Source organism: Archocentrus centrarchus, unplaced genomic scaffold (assembly GCF_007364275.1).
Source record: "Archocentrus centrarchus isolate MPI-CPG fArcCen1 unplaced genomic scaffold, fArcCen1 scaffold_143_ctg1, whole genome shotgun sequence".
NCBI classification, from domain to species: Eukaryota; Metazoa; Chordata; class Actinopteri; order Cichliformes; family Cichlidae; genus Archocentrus; species Archocentrus centrarchus.
Window position 1 is genome coordinate 22010 of NW_022060188.1, and position 26958 is coordinate 48967.

General features: G+C 42.8%; 1 protein-coding gene across 1 annotated transcript; it reads left to right on the plus strand.

The window, feature by feature from the left end:
• Nucleotides 1-26430, plus strand: LOC115775461 (complexin-2). The gene is made up of 3 exons (XM_030722998.1): nucleotides 1-150; nucleotides 23182-23357; nucleotides 23602-26430. The coding sequence occupies exons 1-3, from the start codon at nucleotides 120-122 to the stop codon at nucleotides 23797-23799; spliced, it is 405 nt and encodes a 134-aa protein (XP_030578858.1). The 5' UTR covers nucleotides 1-119; the 3' UTR covers nucleotides 23800-26430.
• Nucleotides 26431-26958: the final 528 nt, after the last annotated feature.

Sequence of the window (26958 nt, forward strand, 5' to 3'; positions counted from 1 at the left end):
TCGGCATCACGACAGAGGAGGAGGAAAGTACTGAGGCTCTCAAAGATCCCAGGCTCGGTGGCTGCATGCTCACTTGTCTCTGGCTTGAAGACGAACATCTGTACTAATCAGCAGGAACCATGGATTTTGTAATGAAGCAAGCTCTAGGTGGTAAGTACCCAACTGCAGCCCTAAAATGCACTTCCTGAAAATACATTGGAGTTGGAGATATTTTCTATTAAGATACTCTGTAAATTTACCAGCAGATATCTGGATATACATATGCAGGCTTTCTGATTTCTCTTCGAGGCCTGCCTGTAGTCCTAGCTTTATTGACCAATCATGGTTGAGCTGGCATGGCTGCATGTGGATGGTCCACATGGACAGCAAAAGAGGGATTGCCTAGGGTGAAATGCATTAGATAACTATCAGCTAGAAGCTGACAATGATTTAGACTTTTAGTAGATTTATCTGCATTCATAAATATGAATGGTGGGTTGGAATCCTGGGCTACACCAGAAACTCCCAAAAATGGTTCATTGCCCCCTGAGGCTATTTCAGCAGACTGGCCAATGGCTCCTCTCATCCTGGGAAGGTTTCCCGGATGAGAAATCCTGCAAATTCTCCAGAAAGCTGCAAAAAGTCAGGAATATGTTTGCAGACACATCCTCACAAGAAGATGCTGTGCTGGGGAAGCTTTTAGATTTCTCTCATAATGTACTTTTCTTACTTTAAAATCTCACTTAAATGTGCATCTTCATGCAGAGATGATTTATTCAAAGGCATGTCCAGCTGCAGCAGACATATGCACGCTCTGTTCTTCTAGTTTGGCCTTTTTGTCTTTAAAAACTAAAAATAATGATATTTGATACATTTGCCATGTAGTTTATTTCACTCAAGAGCTGAAGCATGACAGGATGATTATCGCGATGATTACATACGCTTTATGCTCTTAGTTGCATTTTATTTCTAATTCTATATTCTTGACCCAGACCCTGATTTACACCCCAGGAGGCTTTAGCACCGGCTGAGGTTGGACTCATTCACTGAGAGAGACATTAAAAAAGGCCAGGTAAATGTTCTTGTAAGTGAGGGTCCCCCAGGGGCACTGAGGTCACGTCTCCTTAAATCAGCCCTCTCATCTAGCTCAGTGACCAGCAGCCAGAATGAAATGAGATTTATTCCTTTATAGCTGAGCCTGCCCTCTCCCAGCTCTCATTTATATCTGCTCTCCTCCGTCCCTCCTTTTTCCTTTCTTCTGCTCAGTTTTCATCCAGTTGATTCTTCTAATCTTGTTCCCTTGCTCTAAAGTGAGCTAGCGTTGCTGCCTTCAACACTTGCTTTTTGTATCTTCTGAATCTTTTGGCACTTTCACATGTTGCTGTAGACAGACTGCTTCAGTAATCTCAACAAATGAAAAGATTTTTAGTAGCATAACAGCTGAGTGATGGTCCAACAGGTGAAGATAGTCTACATTTGATGATTAGTTGCATCCGGCTCATGGGTCATGTGACCTGGGATAGCACAACTGCAGTCTTCTGCTCCTCATCAACCACCACTATGTCTGGTTGATTGGCATGTCTGTCTGGAACTCAGAGTCCCACAGGATCTTAACCCTGCTGTTCACAGCCACTGTTACTATGGGACTCCTAATCCACATGTGGTACAGATGTTTCTGTACAACAACCCAGCTGCTTGACTGTCCCTCTCAGTGTACGCATTCCCAGCGTGCATTTTAAATCTACTAGACTCCTGCCTCAATGGATGTGTTGCTTATGGCCTGTTCTTGTGCTACCATGATCAGAGCCTCTGTGCTGTCCACCCTTTTCCAGCCACTGGTAGGATGTCTTGATGTCAGCCACTTCCTCTATCTGTCCATGGTGCATCCCATGCAGGGGCTTGGTTGTCCATGATAGTTCCATCTCCTGTTCTTCATCATCATCTGTCTTCAGCTGGCTGAGACATTTGTGGAGCACTTACTAATATCCACCTCTTTCTGCTGTTCAAAGAGCCTCAGGGTGCTGGACTTTGGTTGGAGACCTCCATGCACTGTGAGGAGTTTTCATGTCTTGACATCACTGGCATCTATCTGTTGTCTGTAAGCCATGTCTATGCTCATTCACGGTACATATCATCTCTGTAAATGTTGTGGCTTAAAATGTTGGATAAATGAATTATATTAGAATGATATCGAGACAGCTGCCAAAAACACATAATCTTTGAATGTGTTTGTGTTGTAATTGTTTTGCTTTTTAAAAGCCATTCATACTTTAAAAATAGATATACTTACAAAGTACTCTTATAAGAAACAAAACCCCCAAACTGGTACTAACCATAGAAAGTATTTTTGTATGAAACATTGATATTTTATTTAACCAGCTGTCCTGTATAATTGATGCATATCTGCTGGAACATTGATGGTAATTATAGAAATTATACAGACATGTCCTAAAAGACGTGCACACATTAAGCTGCTGATTTGCATCAGCTGAAATAAATAAGGATGACACAGTGTGTCTGCATCCTATTCTTAACAATTGAATAATTTCATTACTGACAGCACATTGTTGCCTCTTGCATTTTTATTGCACAAACATCAAATTAAAATCATCTTCTTGCCTCTCTTGAAAGTTGCCACATTTACTGTTACATACCTGAGCTGAGTTAGATAATAGTGCATTGATAGTTTTGAGAGTTAATAAGCTAAAAAAAGTGGTTACATTTGTACAAATAAAAACACCATCAACCCAGATAAAGTTGTTAAAACTGGCATCCATCCATCCATCCATCCATCCATCCATCCATCCCCGGATGTTTGTGTTTGTTGTAATTTACCTCCTGTAGTGGTGTGGTTGAGTGCAGTGACCTTTTCCTTGGAACAGAGTGACATTAATTTTATGGGGACACAGTTGACACAACAAACACCTCATATCAAATTTGAACACACACACACACATATATGTGTATATATGTATATGTATATATATATATGTATGTATGTATATACACCTTTTGATATGAGGTGTGAGTTTGTTGTGTTGGGACATCAGCGTCATAAAAAACCATCCAGTAAAAATTGATTTTCCACCAGTTTTATTTGTTTGTTTTTGCGTTGTCTTTTTATTTTATTTTAATGAGAAAACAAATTACAAAAAAAATCGTATCATCAGATCTGCGGCCGTATGTTCTGGACACTCGGGTGAAGAGAGGAGCTGAGCTGTCAACTGATCACCACCTGGTGGTGAGTTGGATCAGGTGGCGGGGGAAGATGCTGGACAGACCTGGCACACCTAAACGTATTGTGAGGGTGCGCTGGGAACGCCTGGCAGAAGCCCCAGTCCGGGAGATCTTCAACTCCCACCTCCGGCAGAACTTCGACAGCATTCCGAGGGAGGCTGAGGACATTGAGTCCGAATGGACCATGTTCCGCACCTCCATTGTTGAGGCGGCTGCTCAGAGCTGTGGCTGCAAGGTGGTTGGTGCCTGTCGTGGTGGTAACCCCCGAACCAGATGGTGGTCACCGGAGGTGAAGGGAGCCATCAAGCTGAAGAAAGAGTCCTATCGGGCTTGGTTAGCCTGTGGGACTCCGGAGGCAGCTGACAGGTATCGACAGGCCAAGCGGAATGCAGCTCGGGCAGTGGCCGAAGCAAAAACTCGGGTGTGGGAGGAGTTCGGTGAGGCTATGGAAAAAGACTTTCGGACGGCATCGAAGCGATTCTGGCAAACCGTCAGGCGACTCAGGAGGGGAAAGCAGTGCTTCACTCACACTGTTTATAGTGCGGGGGGGGTGCTGCTGACTTCAACTGAGGCTATAGTCGGACGGTGGAAGGAATACTTCGAGGACCTTCTGAATCCCACTGACACGCCTTCTGTAGTGGAAGCAGAGTCTGGGGATGAGGGGGATGACTTGACCATCACTGGGGGTGAGGTCACTGAGGTAGTTAAACAACTCCTTGGTGGCAGAGCCCCTGGGGTGGACGAGATTCGCCCTGAGTTCCTGAAGGCTCTGGATGTTGTAGGGCTGTCTTGGTTGATACGCCTCTGCAACATCGCGTGGAGATCTGGGGCAGTGCCATTGGATTGGCAGACCGGGGTGGTGGTCCCCATCTTTAAGAAGGGAGACCGGAGGGTGTGCTCCAACTTTCGGGGGATCACACTCCTCAGCCTCCCCGGTAAGGTCTATGCCAGGGTGCTGGAAAGGAGGGTGCGTCCGTTAGTCGAACCTCGGATTCAGGAGGAACAATGCGGTTTTCGTCCTGGTCGTGGAACGCTGGACCAGCTCTTTACCCTCTCAAGGATATTCGAGTGTGCGTGGGAGTTTGCCCAACCAGTCTACATGTGCTTTGTGGACTTGGAGAAGGCATTCGACCGTGTTCCTCGGGGTGTTCTTTGGGAGGTTCTGCGGGAGTATGGGGTGTCTGGCCCATTGTTGCGGGCCATTCAGTCCTTGTACAACCACAGTGAGAGCTTGGTCCGTATAGCCGGTAATAAGTCGGATTTGTTTCCTGTGGGTGTTGGACTCCGTCAGGGCTGCCCTTTGTCACCGATTCTGTTCATAATTTTTATGGACAGAATTTCTAGGCGTAGCCAGGTGGCGGAAGGCTTCTTCCTTGGTGGCCTCAGAGTCTCATCTCTGCTTTTTGCAGATGATGCGGTTCTGTTGGCTTCATCACGGGGGGGCCTCCAGCTCGCAGTGGAACGGTTCGCAGCCGAGTGTGAAGCGGCTGGCATGAGAATCAGCACCTCTAAGTCTGAGGCCATGGTCCTCAGCCGGAAAAGGGTGGAGTGCCATCTCCGGCTCAGGAATGAGTTCTTGCCTCAAGTGGAGGAGTTTAAGTATCTCGGGGTCTTGTTCACGAGTGATGGGAGAAGGGAACGGGAGATCGACAGGCGGATCGGGGCTGCTTCTGCAGTGATGCGGACGCTGCACCGGTCCGTCGTGGTGAAGAGGGAGCTTAGCGTAAAAGCGAAGCTCTCGATTTACCGGTCGATCTACGTTCCTACCCTCACCTATGGTCACGAGCTTTGGGTAGTGACCGAAAGAATAAGATCGCGAATACAAGCGGCAGAAATGAGTTTCCTTCGAAGGGTGGCTGGCCTCTCCCTTAGAGATAGGGTGAGGAGTGCGGCCATCCGGGAGGGGCTCGGAGTAGAGCCGCTGCTCCTCCACATCGAAAGGAGCCAGTTGAGGTGGCTCGGGCATCTGATTAGGATGCCTCCTGGCCGCCTCCTGGGTGAGGTGTTCCGGGCATGTCCCACCGGGAGGAGGCCCCGTGGTAGACCCAGGACACGCTGGAGAGATTGTGTATCTCGGCTGGCCTGGGAACGCCTTGGGGTCCCTCCGGATGAGCTGGAGGAGGTGGCTGGGGAGAGGGAAGCTTGGGCTTCTCTGCTTAGGCTTCTGCCCCCGCGACCCGGCCCTGGATAAGTGGAAGAAAATGGATGGATGGATGGATGGATGGAGAAAACAATTTGGGGGGAGAAAAATCTCCATTTAAACAATTTAAACAATATTAACAGTGAATCATTGTTGACATTTGAAACATCAGTGGAGAAAATGTTAGGAGCACAATGTTCATTTTGTAAGGTTTCTGGAGCTTTGGTCTGTCGATGGATCGAACTGAAGCAAAACATAATCTCCATGAGTTAGAGACACACCTTTGAATAGCTGGAAGTTTCCAGGTGGAGGGCCGCCACTCTTTGCCCTCAGAGGGTCCTGTCAGAGGGTCCTGGGTCACTGCTTGGTGTTTCTGAGTTTTTGGACTTTGAGACTTTATTCTCAGGTTGTATATATATTGTTCCTTGTATATTTCCCAGTTAGTTATGTTCTCCGTTCTAGTGTCTCAGAGTTTAGTTCTCCCTTTGTGTTCTTCCCTCAGCGTGCCTGCCTCCCTGTGTTCCTGCTTTTCTTACGCTGGGAGACGTGTCGTTTTGGGCCTTCTGTGACTCCATGTTAGATTCTTACTCTGCCTATTTTTCCTGTTTCTGACACATAAACTTCCAGAAGAGTTTTTGTGCTTCCTGTATCCAACCCTTTGGACTCAGTTATTCACTGTCACTAGTGTTGATATTGGAATGAATCAGTGTAGTTTGATCAACTCAAAGAAAAAGAAATCATGAAACTTCAACATAAAAAAATCTTCAACCAGCCTGTAATGATTGAGACTAAATTTACAACTTCATTCTTAAATAGGGGCAGCACAGTGGCATGGTGGTCAGTACTGTTGCCTCACAGCAAGAAAGTCCTGGGTTTGAATCCACCACCTTGGCCGGGAACTTTCTGTGTGGAGTTTGCGTGTTCTTCCAGTGTCTGTGTGGGTTCTTTCCAGGTTCTCTGGTTTCCTCTCACAGTCCAAATACACACAGTTAGTGGGGTTAGGTTGCCTGGTGATTCTAAACTGGGCATAGGTATGAATGTGACCATGTTAGCCCTGCGACCTGCTGGTGACCTCGCCCTATGGCAGCTGGGATAGATTCCTCCCCTCCTCCCGATCCAGAAAAGGATAAAAGGGAGAAGATGGATGGATTGATTTCTTAAATAAATATAAGTTGTAGTTTTCTAAGTGAGGTGGAAGACACACCGGCAACTATTACAGTTAATTTTTCCTTTGAAAAAATCCACACGTGGATGATAGTCAGAGATTTGTTCACTGATGTGTTTTATTAGCCTTTTTTAAACCTTTGTGAATTCTCCACCCGTGGAAATGATTAAACCTGCTTCAGATTAACTAAAGTTTGATGTTTTATGTGCACAAACACACACAGAAGCTAATTTGATTTAGATGTGTAGTAAAACACAACAAGCACATGAAAATCACACAGCAGCCAACTTTTTCTAATCTAGTTTGACACATACTCTCAGGCTGGGCCTCTCCAATGTCATTAGTTCTAGGACCTCCTGAGCATTTCATCGGTGCAGACTGAGGCATAGATTTCAGCTGCAGGCCTCAGTTTGTGTTTACTGGTTATTTAATTACAAATCACATTCATCAGAGTTTCCATGTTGTGTTGGATTAATCAGTCCAGGGCAGTGTGATCGATCCAAGGACCAGCCAGTGAACAGCACTCTGCAGCAGAGCCACACGCGGGAGAGAGAGTCCCCCTGGGGGTCTGCAGCATCGTGAGCTCAAATATCCAAACCCCCCCTTCATCACATTTAATCCTCAGATGAAATGATTGCATACTTGTAAACACTGAAGTTCATCGCACTGCACCTCAAAAACAAACCAGCACGTCTATTTGTGTCTTTCAAGTTCACTCAAACATCAGGGTCATTTAAAGAGGCAACAATATCAGGTGAGATTTCACAGAAAATGTATTACTATTAATTTAAAGGTGGAACTATATTAGCCATGTGGATATTTGAAATTTGTCATTTACCCAAATGATAAGATGTGATCAGTGAGTCTGTCTGCTGCCATCAGTTCATTCATTTTGTGCATCATATGGATGCTTCTGTCTTTCAGAGGAAATCAAACATGTGATGTCGTTTCTCATAAAGAAGCTCAAATAAGAGATGTTCAGATATTCCCTGAAAGATCAGCGTGAACTGGTCCTGACCGTGCAGGTCAAGCTACCCTTCTCATTTCCTGTGCAGGCGTGATGGAGATAAGGACACAGCAGTGATAGGAAGCCGGCCGGCATGGCGATCAGATGCCACAAAAAGAACCACACAGTTTATGGCCTCAAGAGCACTTCAGCAGGATGTGTGTTACTGACAAAGGGTTAAACAAGCAGTGTACCCGAGGCCACCCCGTCTCTACTGCCCACACATCTGATAGATGGGGCGAATCCAGACACTCTGTGAATTATGAGGGCCTAATTTGGCAATGGAGGTAATCCATTATTAAAATGAGCTTCATTTTTCAAATCTCTCCACCCCCGACAAATTATCCAACAGTGCTGCCATCCATCTGACCGGCTGGAGGAGGAGTCAGTGGTGCATTTTTATTTTTTATTGTTTGTTCACTTTCTGTTACTGTGACGAGCTCAGTGAGTAAAAGATGACCCGATAACTGAACATTTTACAGTTTTAAAACCGGAAAACTGAAAAATCTAATACCTGCTTCTTTGATATCCATTTTTCCACTAGGACTGCTAGTACCATTTCCCCGAGTGTCCAGTTCTAACTGTGTTACTCTGACTGGTCTTTGTACTCATGACTCACTGCCTTTGTTGCAACATGAACGTGATCTTTTCCTAAAGCTAACCAAGTTGTGTTGTTGCCTGAATGTAAAATAAGGGTGGCAGAAAGTCCTGAACATAACACTGTGCCGCTGATCCACCAACCAACCACCAAACAGAGACAGAACTATACTATAATACACAAAACAAACTGTGATTTTAATATAATACATTAAATAATAAGTCAAAATGGCTTCAGCTCTGCCTGGCTAACCCAGAACCGGCTTTTTCTGGAGTTTGCAGAGTGTCCAAATTTAGATTTATGATGTATTTTAACAGTTGCCTCCATGCTGCTAATCCATCCATCCATCCATCTTCTTCCGCTTATTCGGGGCTGGGATGTGGGGGCAGCAGCTTAAGCACAGAAGCCCAGGCTTCCCTCTAACCAGCCACCTCTACCAGCTCATCCGGAGGAACCCCAAGGCTTTCCCAGGCCAGCTGAGAGATATAATCTCTCCAGCGTGTCCTGGGTGTACCACGGGGCCTCCTACCAGTAGGACATACCCAGAACACCTCACCCAAGAGGTGCCCAGGAGGCATCCTAGTCAGATGCCCGAGCCACCTCAACTGGCTCCTTTCAATGTGGAGGAGCAGCAGCTCTACTCTGAGCTCCTCCTGAATGGCCGCACTCCTCACTATCTCTAAAATAGAGGCCAGCCACCCTTCAGAGGAAGCTCATTTCTGCCGCTTGTATTCACGATCTTGTTCTTTCGGTCACTACCCAAAGCTCATCACCATAGGTGAGGGTAGGAACGTAGATTGACCGGTAAATCGACAGCTTCGCTTTTATGCTCAGCTCCCTCTTCACCACAACAGACCGGTGCAGCGTCCGTTTCACTGCTTTCGCAGCCCCAATCCATCTGTCGACCTTCCGCTCCCTTCTCCCGTCACTTGTGAACAAGACCATGAGATACTTGAACTCCTCCACCTGGGGCAGGAACTCGTCCCTGAGCCAGAGAGGGCACTCCACCCTTTTCTGGCTGAGGACCATGGCCTCAGACTTAAAGGTGCTGATTCTCATGCCAGCCGCTTCACACTGCGAATTGTTCCACTGTGAGCTGGAGGCCACCACCTGATGAAGCCAACAGGACCGCATCATCTGCAAAGAGCAGAGATGAGACTCTGAGGCCACCAAGGAAGAAGCCTTCCGCCACCAGGCTACACCTAGAAATTCTGTCCATAAAAATTATGGACAGTATTCCTTCCACCATCTGACTATAGCCTCAGTTGAAGTCCGCAGCACCCCGCCCACACTATAGACGGTGTGTGTAGAGCACCACATTCCCCTCCTGAGCCACCTGATGGTTTGCCAGAATCGCTTCTATGCTGTCTGAAAGTCTTTTTCCATGGTCTCACTGAACTCCTCCCACACCCGCGTTTTTGATTTGGCCACCGCCTGATAAATTTTATAAATTTCCTTTTGTTCTTGATTCCTTTTCTTCTGCTTTATAAAACTCTCCCTGCTCACCACACAGGTTAGATCAGTCTTCCAGGTGGGCAGATGGGGTGCAGAGGCACTTAAAGATAACAATTATAAATACTGCAGAAAATATAACAAAGACATCTTCTCTTAAGTTTCCATTTCAGCCTCTTTGGACATTCTCTCTGTCGCTGCTGTTATCTGTCCACACACAGCTGAGACTTTTATCCACTTTATTCTTTAATCAGCTTCAGCCAAATCTACTAAATGAATCAAAACTGATCCACAGAGGCTCCTGCTGCCCAGTGTCTGCCTGTTTGGGCATCTGGTTTATGTTGATGAAGTCATGCTGCAAATATCACGCTCCATCTCTTCCCCTTCCAGCTGAGAGCTTTTGTGTGTTATGACCCCTGTGGCACAAAGAGTTGAGTTGGGGAAATAGTGAAGTCATGAGTGATTGAATGCACAGTGCAAGGACTGAGGGCGTTTGAGCACTTACCCTCAAACTACCTATCTTTGTCTGCAGAGGACATCTGTGAGCTGGCCTCCAATGTATTGTTGGAGGTGGTAAAGGTAGAGCAGGGAGATGGATGAGAAGCAAGGGAAGGGAACAGGAATGATTGCAATGACAGTAATGGGATCACAGACACAAATACAGAGAGAGAAATGAGCAAAATATAAAAGTGAGAGTAAAGCAGTTCTTTGAAGTGGTTAAAGAAGCAGAGGCAATGTCAGATAATCAAATTAGTCCCACTTTATTACAGAAGAAAGGGGAACTAAAGCAAAGGGGGAGGGACGAGGAACAGACAAGGACAAACAGAAGGACAGAGGAGGGGGCGGATGGAGAAAGGATGTGAGCTTCCCTCTCTGGGAAGTGAACTTATAACAGTCCCATTACACTGTGCACATGGTAAATGCACTTTATGACCCTGAAGCTCTTTACTGCATGCATTTTTTTAACCATGCTAAAGGTGGCAGCCATCTGATGGTTCATCCACTTTGGTCCACGCTGGAGTGAAACATCAGATAGCTGCTACTGCCTTTAATCCAGAGATGCAGTCATAGGCAGGCTGAGCTGAAGCAGCACAATTAGGTAAAAATGAGATGGATATATTATCAAATAACCAAAAGAAAGAAATCAGTCTCAGCTGGGCTTTGTGCTGATTGCCACTGCAGCTTCATGTTAGTGTTATAACTGTACGCATGTTAGCATGCTGATTTTAGCTTTACATGCCATCCGTGTGGTTTAATAACTAGTAATAACTAATAACTCATTAGCCCCCCCCCCCCCCCCCCCCCCCCGCTTGGCCAACAGACACGTTTACATAAGAAGAAAGAATTCATAAGAGCTAAAACCAACCATGTTTGCAGCAACTGCAGCCTCACAGAGCTGCTAGCATGGACACAGACTCACTCACCATCAGGACTGAGCGGTGTCACAGGAGGTTCTGTTGTGTCATGCTTTGCTCACTCAGCTCACTCACAAAGCCCAAAACACAATGCAGGTAAAACTGGAAGCTTGAAAGTATGCTTTGTGATGTTTGTGTGCATGTATTATGGGTATTATTCATGAGCTCTTATCCCTGTGCCAGTGGGAGCTAACAAGCCTGTTAAAGGCCCATTGAAGGCTACTCAGAGCAAAACTCCACTCTGTTTGATTTCAACTACAAAAAGGCTCACACGGTTTAGGTGTGTCAGTGAGAACATGGAAAGTCCAGTGCTTGAATGACAGACAGTTGTAAGGGTACATTAGAACCTGGTCAGTTAACATTTTGTTATTTAAATGGCAGAAACTCTGCTCTTCAGTGCCATGTACCAACACAGTGCAGAGCAGCTACCTAAACTCTGCTCCCAGTGAGGTCGATTATCTCGTCAATAGTTTTACGTCCTCACTGCGTATAACTTTGGATACTGTGGCTCCTCTGAAAAGGAAAGCTTCAAATCAGAAGTGCCTGACTCCGTGGTATAATTCACAAACGCACAGCTTAAAGCAGATAACCCGAAAGCTGGAGAGGGAATGGTGTCTCACTAAATTAGAAGATGCTCATTTAGCCTGGAAAAAGAGTTTGTTGCTCTATAAAAAAGCCCTCCGTAAAGCTAGGACATCTTACTATTCATCATTAATTGAAGAAAATAAGAACAAGCCCAGGTTTGTTTTCAGCACCGTAGCCAGGCTGACAAAGAGTCAGAGCTCTGTAGAGCCGAGTATTCCTTTCACTTTAACTAGTAGTGACTTCATGGATTTCTTCATTGGCTCCCTGTTAAATCTAGAATAGAATTTAAAACTCTTCTCCTCACCTACAAGGTCTTGAATAATCAGGCCCCATCTTATCTCAAAGACCTCATAGTACCATATCACCCCAACAGAGCACTTCGCTCTCAGACTGCTGGCTTACTTGTGGTTCCTAGGATACTTAAGAGTAGAATGGGAGGCAGAGCCTTCAGCTTTCAGGCGCCTCTTCTGTGGAACCAGCTCCCAGCTTGGATTCAGGAGACAGACACCCTCTCTATTTTTAAGATTAGGCTTAAAACTTTCCTTTATGATCAAGCTTATAGTTAGGGCTGGATCAGGTGACCCTGGACCCTCCCTTAGTTATGCTGCTATAGGCCTAGGCTGCTGGGGGGTTCCCATAATGCACTGTTTCTTTTCATTCACCTTATTTACTTTGTTTATACCCCACTCTGCATTCAATCCTTAGTTATTATTAATCTCTGTCTCTCTCCCCTCTCAGCAGATGACTGCCCCTCCCTGAGCCTGGTTCTGATGGAGGTTTCTTCCTGTTAAAGGGAGTTTTTCCTTCCCACTGTCACCAAGTGCTGCTCATAGGGGGTCGTTTTGACTGTTGGGTTTTCTCTGTATTATTGTAGGGTCTTTACCCCCAATACAAAGCACCTTGAGGCGACTGTTTGTTGTGATTTGGTGCTATACAAATAAAATTGAATTGAATTGAATTGAAAAAGATTCCCTATTGACTCTTGGCATCTTCTGTAATACAAATGTATGTTTCATATGTCATAAAGAAGGTAAAACTCTGCCCCCTCCACTTTCTTTGTTAGCCTTCTTTTCCTTTTCCAGGACACACTTACCTCTTACTTAGATCTGTCACAGGAGCTGCTTTTCAGAGCCACTCCCCCTGGCCTATCAGTATTGCTGTTGTTACCTCCGTCTAATCGATAGTAAATACAGGACCACCTGAGAGTGTATGTATTATGGATCGTCCAGCACAGAGAAAACTTCATCTGAGTATTGATCTGCCTCTCAGGGACTGGTGAGAGGAGAGCCTGGCTGGCACTGGGTTTTTAGCCCAATGCTTTTCTTAAGCCAGAGCCAAACTACAGGCTGAATGTGTCTCACTGCTGAGGTTGATCATTTTAGGAAAGGGAAGGAAACAGCAAAAAGATTATTTTTTTCTTTTGTTTTGTTTTACTCTGAGGCTCAAAATTAGCTTGAAGGTGGTCATTAAATATTGATTTTAACCAAATTTAATTACAAATCATATAAACTGTCACATGTATATAGTTATTTATTGTTATATTGCAGCAAAAACCTGAATTAGTACCTCTTGCACACAGGAGCCTAAAGAGACCAATTCTGAGTAAATTACTCAGAAGAAATGTGGCTTTAAGGTTCCCTCCTGGGTTTGTGAGCCCAGGGGCAGCTGTTCCTGTTGCTGAGCAGCAGACTCATGCAGTGGCCCTAATTGCCCTGCAGTGCTGTGTGGTGGCAGCAAACCCGCAGATGACAAATTAGCGCTCAGCTGGTGGGAGGACCGGGCTGTGAAATGTTCCCTGTAACTTGCTGAGGAGGCAGTACTGGAACTATGTACAGGTGTGTGTGTGCAAACATCTATTATGTGTGAGGATATACAGCTCATGAATTAGGTGATCTTTGCCTTCACCTTACCTTACGAGTTTTCTGATCCTTCAGAGCAGTATCTATCAAATAAGGTAAGTTATGTAAATTAATATTTGGTGTTCATTTATAAAAGGACCATCTGATTATGAAGCTGTATTTTCCTTGCAGATTATTGTTTGTTGTTTGATGTTGTGTTTCTATTCAGTTCAGTTCAATTCAGTTTAATTTATATAGCACCAAATCACAACAAAGTCACCTCAAGGTACTTTATATTGTGGGTAAAGACCCTAAAATAATTACAGAGAAAACCCAACAGTCTAAACGACCCCCTATGAGCAGCACTTGGCGACAGTGGGAAGGAAAACTCCCTTTTAACAGGAAGAAACCTCCAGCAGAACCAGGCTCAGGGAGGGGCAGTCATCTGCTGAGAGGGGAGAAAAAAAGACATGCTGTGGAAGAGAGCCAGAGATTAATAACAATTAATGATTAAATGCAGAGTGGAGTATAAACAGAGGTGAATGAAAAGAAACACTCAGTGCATTATGGGAACCCCCGAGCAGCCTAGGCCTATAGCAGCATAACTAAGGGTTCAGCTGTCAGACTGGTTCTCAGCAGTCTGAGAGTGAAGTGCTCTATTGGGCTGATATGGTACTATGAGGTCTTTGAGATAAGATGGGGCCTGATTATTCAAGACCTTGTAGGTGAGGAGAAGGATTTTAAATTCTATTCTAGATTTAACAGGGAGCCAATGAAGAGAAGCCAATATGGGAGAAATCTGCTCTCTCTTTCTAGTCCCTGTCAGTACTCTAGCTGCAGCATTTTGGATCAGCTGAAGGCTTTACAGGGAGGTTTTAGGACAGCCTGATAATAATGAATTACAATAGTCCAGCCTAGAAGTAATAAATGCATGAAAATGCAAAAAATCGGTCCTACATATTTGTTTAATATGTGCATTGAAGGACATATCCTGGTCAAAAATGACTCCTAGATTTCTCACAGTGTTACTGGAGGCCAAAGTAATGCCATCCAGAGTAAGTATCTGGTTTGACACCATGTTTTTAAGATTTGTGGGGCCGAGTACAAAAATTTCAGTTTGATCTGAATTTGGAAGCAGGAAATTAGAGGTCATCCAGACCTTAATGATTTAAGACATTCCTGCAGTTTAACTCATTGATGTGTGTCATCTGGCTTCATTGATAGATAAAGCTGAGAATCATCTGCATAACAGGGGCCAGAGCAGGTGACATTCAAGGAAATCTGAAACTGCTGGTTAAGGCTAGAAGAAGATTTGGCAAAATAATTCATGTTGGCAGTAATGACACCCGGTTACGCAAACTGGAGATCACCAGAATTAATATTGAGTCGGTGTGTAACTTTGCCAGCACAATGTTGGACTTTGTAGTTTTCTCTGGACCCCTCCCCAGTTGGACCAGGAGTGTTCGCATGTTCTCCTTGAATTGATTTGCCAGGATTGCCTCAAGGCTGTCCGAAAGTCTTGTGCCGCCCCAAAGTCCTCCTACACCTGAGTTTTTTCTTCAGCTACAACCCGAGCCACATTCTGCTTGACCTGCCAGTACCCATCAGCTGCCTCCAGAGTCCCACAGGACCAGGGCCCGACAGGACTCCTTTTTCAGCTTGATGGCTCCCTTCACCTCCGGTGTCCACCATCTGGTTTGGGGATTACCACCATGGCAGGCACCAACCACCTTGCAGCTGCATCTCCATGCAGCGGCCTGAACAATGGAGGTGTGGAACTTGGTCCATTTGGACTCAATGTCCTCAGCCTCCCTCGGAATGCTGTCCAACCATACTGAACAACCATCATTGAACAGAGGAGGTGGATTACGTCACCAGCTTTCCCCCACTTACAGTGCTGTCCTGAGCTCCCTCCCCAGGCGCCTCAACACCCATTCACACCTTTGTTCCAGTGACCTCAATAGGCCACTTGATACAATGGAGCGAAGTTCCAAATTGGTTCACCTGAAACCACTGATTGTAATGACCCACGCCTCCTTTCACACCTTGGTGCATGTGATTATGCACGTGAACAACAGAGGGTCATAACCATTTCCACGGGACTACGCACACTGGGGTTTAAATACCTGGGTCTCTCCACCATTTGGTTTGAGAACCGAAGAAGCCTTTGGGATGAGAGGAGTGAACGGAATTTAAATAATAAGAGTGTGTGTGTGTGCTGCTGTTTAAGCCTTTTGGTTTCTGCGTGTTCGTTTCATTGAAGAGGAATGACAACAAAACAGGAATAAGGAGTCCAATTATTAAATTTAATAAAGCCATTTCAAACAGTTTACAGATTAATCTGGTTCAGAATTGTCGGAGCTGCCTGATGTAGTCAGTGCAGCTTCACACAAGTCTGACACCGCTCTCTATCTTAGTTCAACTTTTATACACAGACTTGACACAGTTACACAGTTATTGAAATATGCAAGCATGTAGCATGCTTATCAGTTCCTTCTTCTGTGCCCTTCACTGTCGCCTGTTAACGGCCTCATCTGGGTCCTGTAGACACAAAACATCAGACCAAAACACACATTCTTTTACAGTAAATCATCGGCATGTGATTTTGTTGTCTCTCTATGCAGTCTTATTTCTGTCTGCTGTACAGAGTTATTTCAACACTTTCACCTTGTTGTGAAGATTAATGCTGCAATATGCTACTTGATGCTATATTTCTATTTGAATTGTTATATTTATGGTATGTCTAGTGTGCAGCATATTTACACTTCTCCCTTCAATCCCCTGAGGTCAGACATTTCTGACCTCAACTTCACCAGCCTGACCTCGGGTGGTCAGCCAGGACTGCACTGATGTTAAGAGCCAGAAGAGGATTTTTGTGAAAATCAATCTTATACTATTGTGATTGTGAATTTAGCAAAAAATTAAGACAGGGTATAATAATGTCATATTTATAATGGATGTACCTACTTTCTATACTTTCTTATGGCCTGAAAAACAAAAAGAAAACAAGCATTAGTCTTTGGTGTGTCAATGTTGTTCAGTGAAGTGGATTAGCATTTAAAATTAATCAGTCCAAAGTAGGGCTGCATAAAACGATTATTTTAGTAATCGAGTATTCTATCGATTATTCCAGCGATTAATCGAGTAATCGGATAAGAAATACTTTTTTTATTAACAGTTTATCTGCATATTTTAACTTCCGTACTGCAGTTTCTCGCCATGTGAACAAACAGCGGTGAATGGAGCAGCTACAAAGTTCTCTTTTCTTCACCTTAACACTTGCTGATCAGGTGCTTGATGAAGGACCTCCAGCTGTTTCACAGATTTAATGGTGGTTACTAAAAGAAAAAGCTGCTGTTTTGGACGCTGGAAAAACGTTTCCTTTTTCACTACTTGAGCTCACCGTCACAGCTTCGTCTCTTTGCGCTTGCGCAGTTAAAACCGCTGCCTGCTATGAGTGTTTTGAAAAACTAGTGGCTGCGGGAGCCATGGCGCATGTGTGAGTAATGGTGTAATGCTTTGTATTCACAAGCATTCTCGAAAATACGTTTCTACTGCAGGTCTATATTTAGTCACTAATAAGGGATTAAAGTATAAAAAATATTTTGAAGGAGCCCCTCGGTCCTGGGGGGGCGGGCCTTCCGGTACCGAACCATCGCTAGTGCTAATGGCCCGCGCTCGCTAGCAAACCAGTTCTGGTAGCTACAGCTGAAGTAAAGACGAAAATAGCAGCTGAAATTCTCAGCGAGCACAACACACACAGACACACAGAGAGCAGTGGAGGCGTGGAAATGCATGTCAGCGACAGTTGCCACCCGTCCCGTAAAGTACGGAACACGGCATGTTACGGAGCCGTATTCCACGGAGTCCCGTAACATACGGGGTTCTGTATTTTACGAGACAGGTGGCAACTCTAGTGATGATCCACTCTGTGTTAAATGAAATCCATCGCAGCGACGGAGAGCTTTTTAGAATGTGTGCTTGTGTATACGTGAGTGATTCACACTCCAGTCCAGTAGGTGGCGGTAATGCAGTTCTATGTTGGTTTGCCAGCCCCCAATAAACCCACAAAAAAACGTCAGCACTAATGCTGCTAATGCTAGTGAGGAGCGCCGCTTACACCGAGACAGCTGAGCGCTGCAGAGTTTAAACGAAGCATCGACACAGTAAATTTGTGTCGATAAATTTTTAGAATCGATTTAATCGAGTTAATCGATGAATCGTTGCAGCCCTAGTCCAAAGTAAATTCTGCATATAAATTGGCCCACATGACAAACAGTAACATGAAACAGTCACTATCTAATAATTTTCCTTAAATTCATTAAAAAATGTGGATTGCATCCCTTCAGGGTCAAATCCAGTTCCAATCGATGAAAATCTTACTGCAAACATAAAGAAATGATCAGTGATCAGTGCACAGGTAATAGTTATATATATGCAGCCTTCTTTCAGCCTTCAGCATAGCCTGCTCATATTCACCAAAGCCATGGATGTTCAAGCCACAGTAGTCAGCACTCGTCCCTGAGATGCATTCCTGCACCTCTTTAGACAACAGCTATTCACATCTGGCCGTCATCCTGGTTAGTTTCCTCTGAAAGGCGCATAATGTCTCAGGTATGATCTCAGGTACCTGTGGAAAAAGTCCAGTGAAGAAAGTTCCAATTTTTCCCTGTCAATGAAACAAAATTCAATGCACTGCAGGTCTGTGGGTCAATGACTAAATTTACACAAACTAAGACAGGACATCAAAATGCCCATAAATATTCTAAGAGTGTATTTATTCAATGGCTTTTAGTTATAAATCTTTTATTTTGTTAATCAGCCTGAGAAAAATTAACTTGCAATTTTCATACACCACTAGTTTACTAATTTACTAAGTAAGTGGATTCAATCCACCAAAAGTGAACCTGATTTAATGCACCTAGAGTTAAATGTCAGATCAAGCAAAAAACTAATATGAGCTACTGTGTGTGAGTGAGTGTGTGAGTGAGTGAGTGTGTGTGTAAGTGTGTGAGTGAGTGAGTGTGTGAGTGTAAGCTGCTTCTTCATTGCAAATGTTTGTTTTTTTTTTAATAAGGTCAGTGTCAGCTGTCTCGTTTTTCATCCAATTGTAAAGTTAACTTTTGCATTGTGGTCTCAAACTCATCAGAAAATTCAAAATGCAAATGAATATCCTTAAATTAAAATTTGACACACCTTCTATGTGAGCTAGAGTGGAACACAAAGAACACAAGAAAACAAAAAACAAAACATGGGATGAATCTCAAAATACCTAAAAATAATCAGTTTTCTAGTTTTAAACAGCTCTTGGATAAGTTTGTCTGTACCTGTAAAATTACTATAAAATTACTGTTCAATTCTGACTCCTTTGGCATGAAAATCTGTGGAAATAAAATATCTTAGAGAATCAAAATCATTTCAAAGTATTCTACTGGACTCAAGATTATATTTATTCTGTAAGGGTCTGTACCCCAAAAAAGTATAATTATGGCAGACAAAATATGGCTTCATAAACCTCAAGTTACTAAATTGTGAAGGGGAAAAATGCATAACTTTGACCTAAAACATCAGCAGTTGTTACTAGTTCAGCAGTGAAATAAAGGCTTTAGCTTTTTTTTTTTGTCATTTTGTGTAATTCTATGCTTTTAAATCTAAAACCCTGCAGTGGGATTTTCACCACAAAAAACAAAAATAAAAATAAAAATGTTATGGACAGTCTTTAGTCAAAATGTAGATACTTTTAGGGTCAGAGGTCATACTCACAACACCATTGCTTGTCAACCTTACATGCAGCTCAGTGCAGGTTTGTCATCTTTGGTCGTCTAACTGAAATCAGGGCGTGTCCCCCTGAGGCCTCATGGGAATTTATAAGAGAAAACAACAGTTAGTGTTGGAGGAAGCATTAAACAAATTATACTCTTGAAACCACAAAATTCTGGCCCCTGTAGGGGTGGCCTTACAATAGTAGTTGAGTCATACTACTGAATATAGCATAACTGAAATTAAAACATTGAAATCAATTGCTTTCTGCCTGGGAGTTCTTTGACCTTTGACGCTCTAATGTGATCTGGTTCTTCACTGACCCTGTGACTGAGCGTGCATAAGGCCTAACGCTCCCCACGTCAAGGATATCTCCTGTTGATGACTCTCCTCCTGGGCTCAGACTTGTACACAAAGATCATCGGTCAAGAACCCTCAGGTCACCTGTTTGTGAGATGGTTGGCCTCCTCCTTCTTGAGCACCAGGAGCCTTTTTTTAAAATATGATTTTATGGAGCTGTCAGTCTGTTCAGGAGATCTTAGGATGAGCTTGAACACCTCGATCTGCACCAGTTTCTTTGTTGGTAGCTATCAGTCCAGTCTCCTGTGTTGTTGTTCAGGCTCCTGTTAGAATAAAACTGAGAGGTTTTCATTAGTTAAATCTTTACTTTTCTTCTAGTCCATATCCCTTCTTTTTGAGACATAAACTGTGTTTGTCTCAATAATTTACCTTAATTTAGCTTATTTATCTAAAGGGTATACTGATTTTTATATTATTAGCTTCTGAGATTTTTCCTTTAATGCTGGATTCAATATCAAATTGTTTAGACATTTAAAATTCAAATGTTCTCTGCTTTTCTCTAAATCTTAGCTTTAAACAAATCTACCAAATAAATGTAAATGCAAAAAAGAGTAAATCTGTATCTTGTATTTTATCCTACATGGGCAAATAAATAGTTTTTAGTTCTCTATATTTTACTCTGTAGCAGAGCGGCAGCTCAAAGTTTGGCACTTTGTTTTGGGTCTCAGATTCAGCTGTTTCACAAAGTATTTACATGCACTGGTTTTTTCTAACCTTTCTTTTGAGGTTTTACTAAAACTGAGCTTCTCACGTAGACTTTTTCTTGAAATTTAACAACAATCTTCTGGAAAAAGTGACCTCTAATAATTTGCAAAAAATACTTCAACCTGAAATTTTCAAGGCATTAGTCTATTTTACTGGCTTTGTTTATTCATTATTTATTTTTAAAGCAATAAACTCCTGACTTCCTTTTTTTGTGATTTTTCAAGGTTTTTTTTGTCTTTTTATCCATCTGTGGTTGGCTTATCTCTCATATGCATCGGAAGCCAAACCTTCCTTCAGAGAACTTTTGACCAGCATTCCCTTATACAACCATCTCAGTCCAAATTAAAGAAAAGAAAAAGAAGAGAAGAAACTTAGAGCTATAACTCTCATCCACACACACGACTTCCTTCTCTCTGACTCTCACTTAGATTCACTCACACACTTCCTTGAGATAAAAATGCAGACACACACACAGCAATGCTAAAACCTTGGCACCATTCTCTTTTCCTTTTTCTTTCCTACACACACTGACACACACAGCTATGACATTACAAAACAGCTAATATTGACCAGTGGAAAACTGTCCTATTCCTCTAAACTCTGTTCCTTTTTAAACAACAAATGACACCATACTTTGCAAAGAAATTCACCTCAAAATATTTTGTCCTTATTTCCTATTTCTCTCTAAAACACACATGACAATACAAATACACAGCAGTACTCAGTCACACAGACAGACACGTGGAGGCCTCCTTACACACACACAGACACACATTCAAGCATCCATCAGTTTTTTTCAATATTCATTATTGTTGTAGATTTTTCTTTCCCAAGTGACCTAATTTTGGGATTGCTTAATTAGTTTCTGACCCAAAGATCAACTTTTACCTGATTAGGATGGAGAGATTTCTCCTTTAAACTTTAGCTTTCAGCTTAATATCTGTGCTTGGAAGTTTACACAGAAATAATTTTACATCACCAGTTATTATTGAAGTTTCACCCTCTTTTTAATCGGAGCCCCTTTTCTACACCCAGTGTCCTCAGTCAGTCAGTCAGTCAGTCCAAACTGCAAGAACAAAAACAATGTTAAGAAGGTATCATTTATATTTTTTCTTTTTTTAGGATTTTTATTTTTATTACAAAACTCTTTTTTCTGTATTTCTTCATTTCTCTGTATTCTTTTGCTTTTTCTTTATTCTCTTTATTCTTTATCTCTATCTTTTGAGGCTTTTAAAGGGTTTTAGTTGCTTTTATGGATTTCTGAGATCAAGGTTCGTGAAAAGAACCGCGAAGACCACCACTCTATCAACTTTTCTACCGGGAGCTGTAGACAGACGCGTCACTGTTTATGCCGCTCAACTTTCCAAAGGATATGAGTAAAAGACAAATGTTCTGCTTTAGATTTCAGAAAAACCAAAGGCCCTCTAAACCTGAAAACCCCCTGAGAAGAACTCTCGTTCGGTCCGCTGATCAGACGGCCCATGGGCTCAACACTGTCCGACTCATTTTGCCTATATTTCTTTACTCTTTTAAAATCTTTTATTCTTTTCAACTCTTTTTTCTCTTAAACATTTTTTTTCTCTTAAACTCTTACACCTGTGTGAAATGGCTCGAATTACACCTTCCTCCTGTCTTACCACCAGTGACCATTATAATTTGATACAATTCAGTATGCAGATATTTAGAAAAGGTCTCTGCCAACCTTTAGGTGGAGATCTCCTGGTCACTGATAGAGTCTGGAAGTCAGCACTGTCGCGAGGAACCTCGAAGCGGCGATTATTAGTGGCCAAATTCACTCCTTATTCCCAAGAAACTCAAGAAACACAAATAAAAACATCTGAAAATCAAAAACATTCCTGTTCGATCATGTCGGGGTCACCAATTGAAGGAATTTAAATAATAAGAGTGTGTGTGTGTGCTGCTGTTTAAGCCTTTTGGTTTCTGCGTGTTCGTTTCATCGAACAGGAATGACAACAAAACAGGAATAAGGAGTCTAATTATTAAATTTAATAAAGCCATTTCAAACAGTTTACAGATTAATCTGGTTCAGAATTGTCGGAGCTGCCTGATGCAGTTGGTGCAGCTTCACACAAGTCTGACACCACCTGTTAACGGCCTCATCTGGGTCCTGTAGACACAAAACATCAGACCAAAACACACATTCTTTTACAGTAAATGCTATAGTTCCATTTAATTTGTTATATTTATGATATGTCTAGTGTGCAGCATATTTACACTTCTCCCTTCAGGAGGAACGTCTGAAAGAAACAAAAAGAAGTCCAGTCGATCCTTTTTCAAGCTCCAGAGACTACTGTGACCTGGATGACTGAGAACCTACATATTGCTTGACAAATTATGTTAAATATTTAATTTTGTTTCATTTTCACTGTTGCTTAAATGACTAATATTTGCATGTGAAAGTTTCTGACTCCTTCATATTAAAGTCTTTTTCACAAAGTTTGAATCTATCCATCACATGCTGTGACCAGAAACTTTGAAGACTTACACTGAGTCTGAATGACGTTTATTACCAGAATGTGGAGGTACAGGTATACAGGATAACAGATGGCCAACACCAGATGGAAGAATGTGTCTTCCTCCGTCTCGGTGTTTCTTTGAAGCTTTTCCAGCTGGCTGTTCTTCTTCCGTGTTGTTTCCAAGAGACACTGAAGCTCGTCAGTGAACCTGTTCACCACCTAATCCTCAGAAATGCAAACGCAGTGTTTTTAATACAACAGAAGCAGGTGTCAGCTCCACATGATCTTTTGAATCAGTCACATTATAACAGCTGCAAATTGATTACGAGCATTCTTTACTGCTGCAACTTAAAACAATCTAAACAGGAAGTTATTTGTCTTGTTTCTTTGGTCTTGGAAACATTTAATGTGAGGATTAAAAAATGAATTAAGTAGTGTACAGTATTTCTATGTTTTCTTTGCAGGGGCCACCAAAGACATGGGTAAGATGCTAGGCGGGGAGGAGGAGAAGGACCCGGATGCAGCCAAGAAGGAGGAGGAGCGACAGGAGGCGCTGAGGCAGCAGGAGGAGGAGAGGAAGGCAAAACACGCCCGTATGGAGGCAGAGAGGGAAAAAGTACGGCAGACTATCAGGGACAAGGTAAGGAAACACTTAAAGGTTAACCTTTAGCAAGGCAGCTGACTGTGGAACAGACAGCACTGAGACTGGATGTCATAGGAGATGTGCTGTCAGAGTAGCTAAAAAAAACCTGGGCATTAATCTGGGTATATTTTAGATTTGGGTCCAGTGGTGGGATTTGTTTTGTTGTGGTGCGTGTACTAAGTGCTCTCACTGGTCATTTAATTAATTTCTCTGTACATCACCGGTGTTTTTCTTCGTCTAGTATGGGTTAAAGAAGAAGGAGGAGAAAGAGGCGGAGGAAAAAGCGGCTATGGAGCAAGCCTGCGAGGGGTCCCTGACACGCCCGAAGAAAGCGATCCCACGAGGCTGCGGAGATGATGATGAGGAGGACGAGGAGAGCATTCTTGACACCGTCCTCAAGTTTCTGCCTGGACCTCTACAGGACATGTTCAAGAAGTAAAAGAAAGAAACATAAAACGAATCAAATAAACCCTAAATTCAGGGTCCGGTCTGGCTCGGGTCAGGCTACGGGGCAGAGGGTTGAGGGAATCTTTGGGTTAAGCAAAAAGACACTAAGGGAATTATCTGGGGTATTTGTGAGGGTTTGAGTGTAGATTTGGGGCATGTTGGCCTTCTTAGGATCAAAACAGATTGGGGGGGGGGGGTCTTGTCAAACTGTTAAAGGCTACACACTGCCTTTCTAGAGATCTTTTACTTTGTTTTTTCTACTCTTTGATGACTGGGTCATTCTCGCCCTTTATTTACCACAATGTCGTGCAACCTTTCAGCTGCCAGTTAGCACAGTTCTTACACCTCAGTTGTTTTGCCCTTGTTCTTATTTGAGGACAGACAGTTTGTGGCCATCATGGAGAACAGCACTGGAGGACAGTGGATTCATGTCCACTTGCTTTTGGGTTTAAATGGCACAGCCACCGTGGGCTTTTCGATTTTTACAAACCTTGTGTAGATCTTTATATTAAAATAAATCAACATTTGAGTTTTTAGGACATGTGCCTTCATATCACCTCCTCTAGCAGAGGAATTGTAAATGAGGGTTTCATTTTGAGTCAAAGAGGTAGACAGCTGTTGGCACTCATTCAAAGACACTAGACTGGACATTTTTGGAATAATGTATTTGATATTAGGATTTCTAGTAGGCATATATCGGGGTTCCCAGGCGCCACTGTTCAAACCATCAAATCTTCTGGAAATCCCAGGAGTCCTGATGGCCCAGAACACTAAAATATGATTTATTTCCTTTGGTCACACCTACTCAATTAACAGCATCGCTTTCTATAGTTTTATATTGTACTGTAATATTCATTTTCTATCTCCTACCTAAAAAGATTACACAGGCAGAAGCTGAATTTTTTCCACCAAAGTTCCCGTGTGCTGACTGAAGGGGTCATAATTACCCTTCTACTTCCACCTCTAAAAGCTAGACTTTTCTAATCTGATCGCCTAATTACATTTACAGAGGTGAAACTTAAACATCTTAAAAACTTTTGTCAGAATGTAAATTTTCAGTCATTGAGATTGGAATCTAGATATCTCTAGATCTCTAGAGATCTAGAGATCTCTAGATCTCTAGAGATCTCTAGAATTCTACCCAAGATATCGTTGATCATGAGCAAACAGCTGCTTCTGGCTTGCTTGAATCTGCTTTGCAGGATGAAATCACAGCTGTGTGCACAGCTCAATGCCATGGCCAGACCAAGTCATCATCATTTAAGCAGTGTGAGCACCAGAGACAATCAAAGCATTGACCAATAGGAAGCTGGGGGTTACCGGATGTTTTCATCTCCTGTCACACAGTCTTTGAGTTGAGTTAACTGATTCCTGCTTTCCCCCAAATTTCAACCCTTTATCCATATTTTATTGTTTATTCTTTTTTGGCTTGGTATTTTCCCACACTTAAATTTGCTTCACATCCCACCTGAGCTAACCTTTTCTCTCTTTGGATGTATACATTTCCCTTGACTGACGCTCATCAACATCAAGACCAAAGAAATACTGGTGATACCTTACTATTTCTTTTGTCACAAAGACATGCATGCTTGCTTTTGTTTTTTATATATATCATATGTACCAGGCCTGCAGAAGACACACAGCAAGCTCATTCAGTGTGCGCATGCATCCCAAAGACCACTGCTAAGCAAATTGCCAATGCCTCTTCCTTCCTCAAAGGTATTTATAATGAATAGATAATGTAACTATAGACTGAGGAAACTGGTCTGTGAGTTGTTGCATCTCACTGCCTGAGGAGCTCGCTTATATTCTGCATCCTGCATCTCTTAATCCAAATAAATATCATAGTGATTTGTCATATAGCATTCAAATAGATGTGCTGTAAATTAAAACAAAATCTATTAGTGAGAGTACCTTAATATATGGACATTAAACAATAAAACAAAGCATGTTGGTTATTCTTAAAAGATCCGATGACGTTTCAGTGGTTAGTGGTGCAATGATGTATGGTCAATACATTGTTCCATGAGTTTGTAACTTAGAGTAACTTTAGGGATCAAGATTAATGAAAAAGTTGACATAAACACCATAAAACACGTTTTTCTCTTTTGGGTTTCATCATTTTTCTAGCTCAGATAGGAATTTTCACTAGACAAAGCCATATTGTTTAGACTGCAATAATGACTAAAAATGGTATAAAGAGAATATTTCAAGTTTCATGTCTCATGTTTGTTTCCTGTAGTTGCGTACCTGTTTGTAAATCCTTCTTGTATCTTTAAACACGTAAACAAAGAAAATGTGTGTAGAAGAAGAAACGAGCCATTGTTCTCAGCGTGCTGCCCGTGTACTGTACGTGTGTGTGTGTTTATACGTGTGTGTCTTTCTACATGTCTGTGATGTGCGATCATGTTGTTGGTCCATATTGTCCTGGTTTATACTGTGTAAGTGTGTCTTTGAACTCTTTCTGTGCCATGTCTGAAAAGAATAATACTTAACACATTCCTTACAGGTGTCGAGCATGCAAACGTGTGGTAGAGAATACAGAAAGAAAAGATAAAAATACACACCTTCCTGTTTCTGTGGGAGTCTCCAGGCAACAGAACCTGTTATTGTATCCAGAGGGGCTGGCAGTGAGACTGGGGGGGGGGGGGGGGGGGGGGGGGGGGGGGGGGGTTGATCAGCTGTCACAGAGGACATGATCACCTGGATTCTTTGTTTTTCTTCCTGCACAAAGGAAAATGGGACAAACTAGCTACGTCCTATTTCCAAAATGGAGTTTAGTATGAAAAGTAAAGAAATAAATGTTAAGGCAGAAGTCCCAGTCAGTTCAGCATGTTGTTGCTCAAAGAGTCCTTTGGTTTCTTGCTTGAAGGACTCCCAAAATAAATACTATGAAGCATGCATGTTAGCATAGAGGAGCACAGCTTTAACAACAGAAATGTATGAAAAATGCTAAAGTTTCACAGGCCGTGACGGGCTTTTCACAGCATGTGTAAGTGGATAAAATTAGACCTTCAGAGTTATTCTCAGCTGTTCTCCGGGGGTGGACGGCTGCACTGCAAATACTCTGAATTTGCCAGAATAGCCATGCCTGCTGTCCTCTTTGTCAGCTCACAGCTGGGGACGTCTTCACACAGCAAAGCCTTTGTCT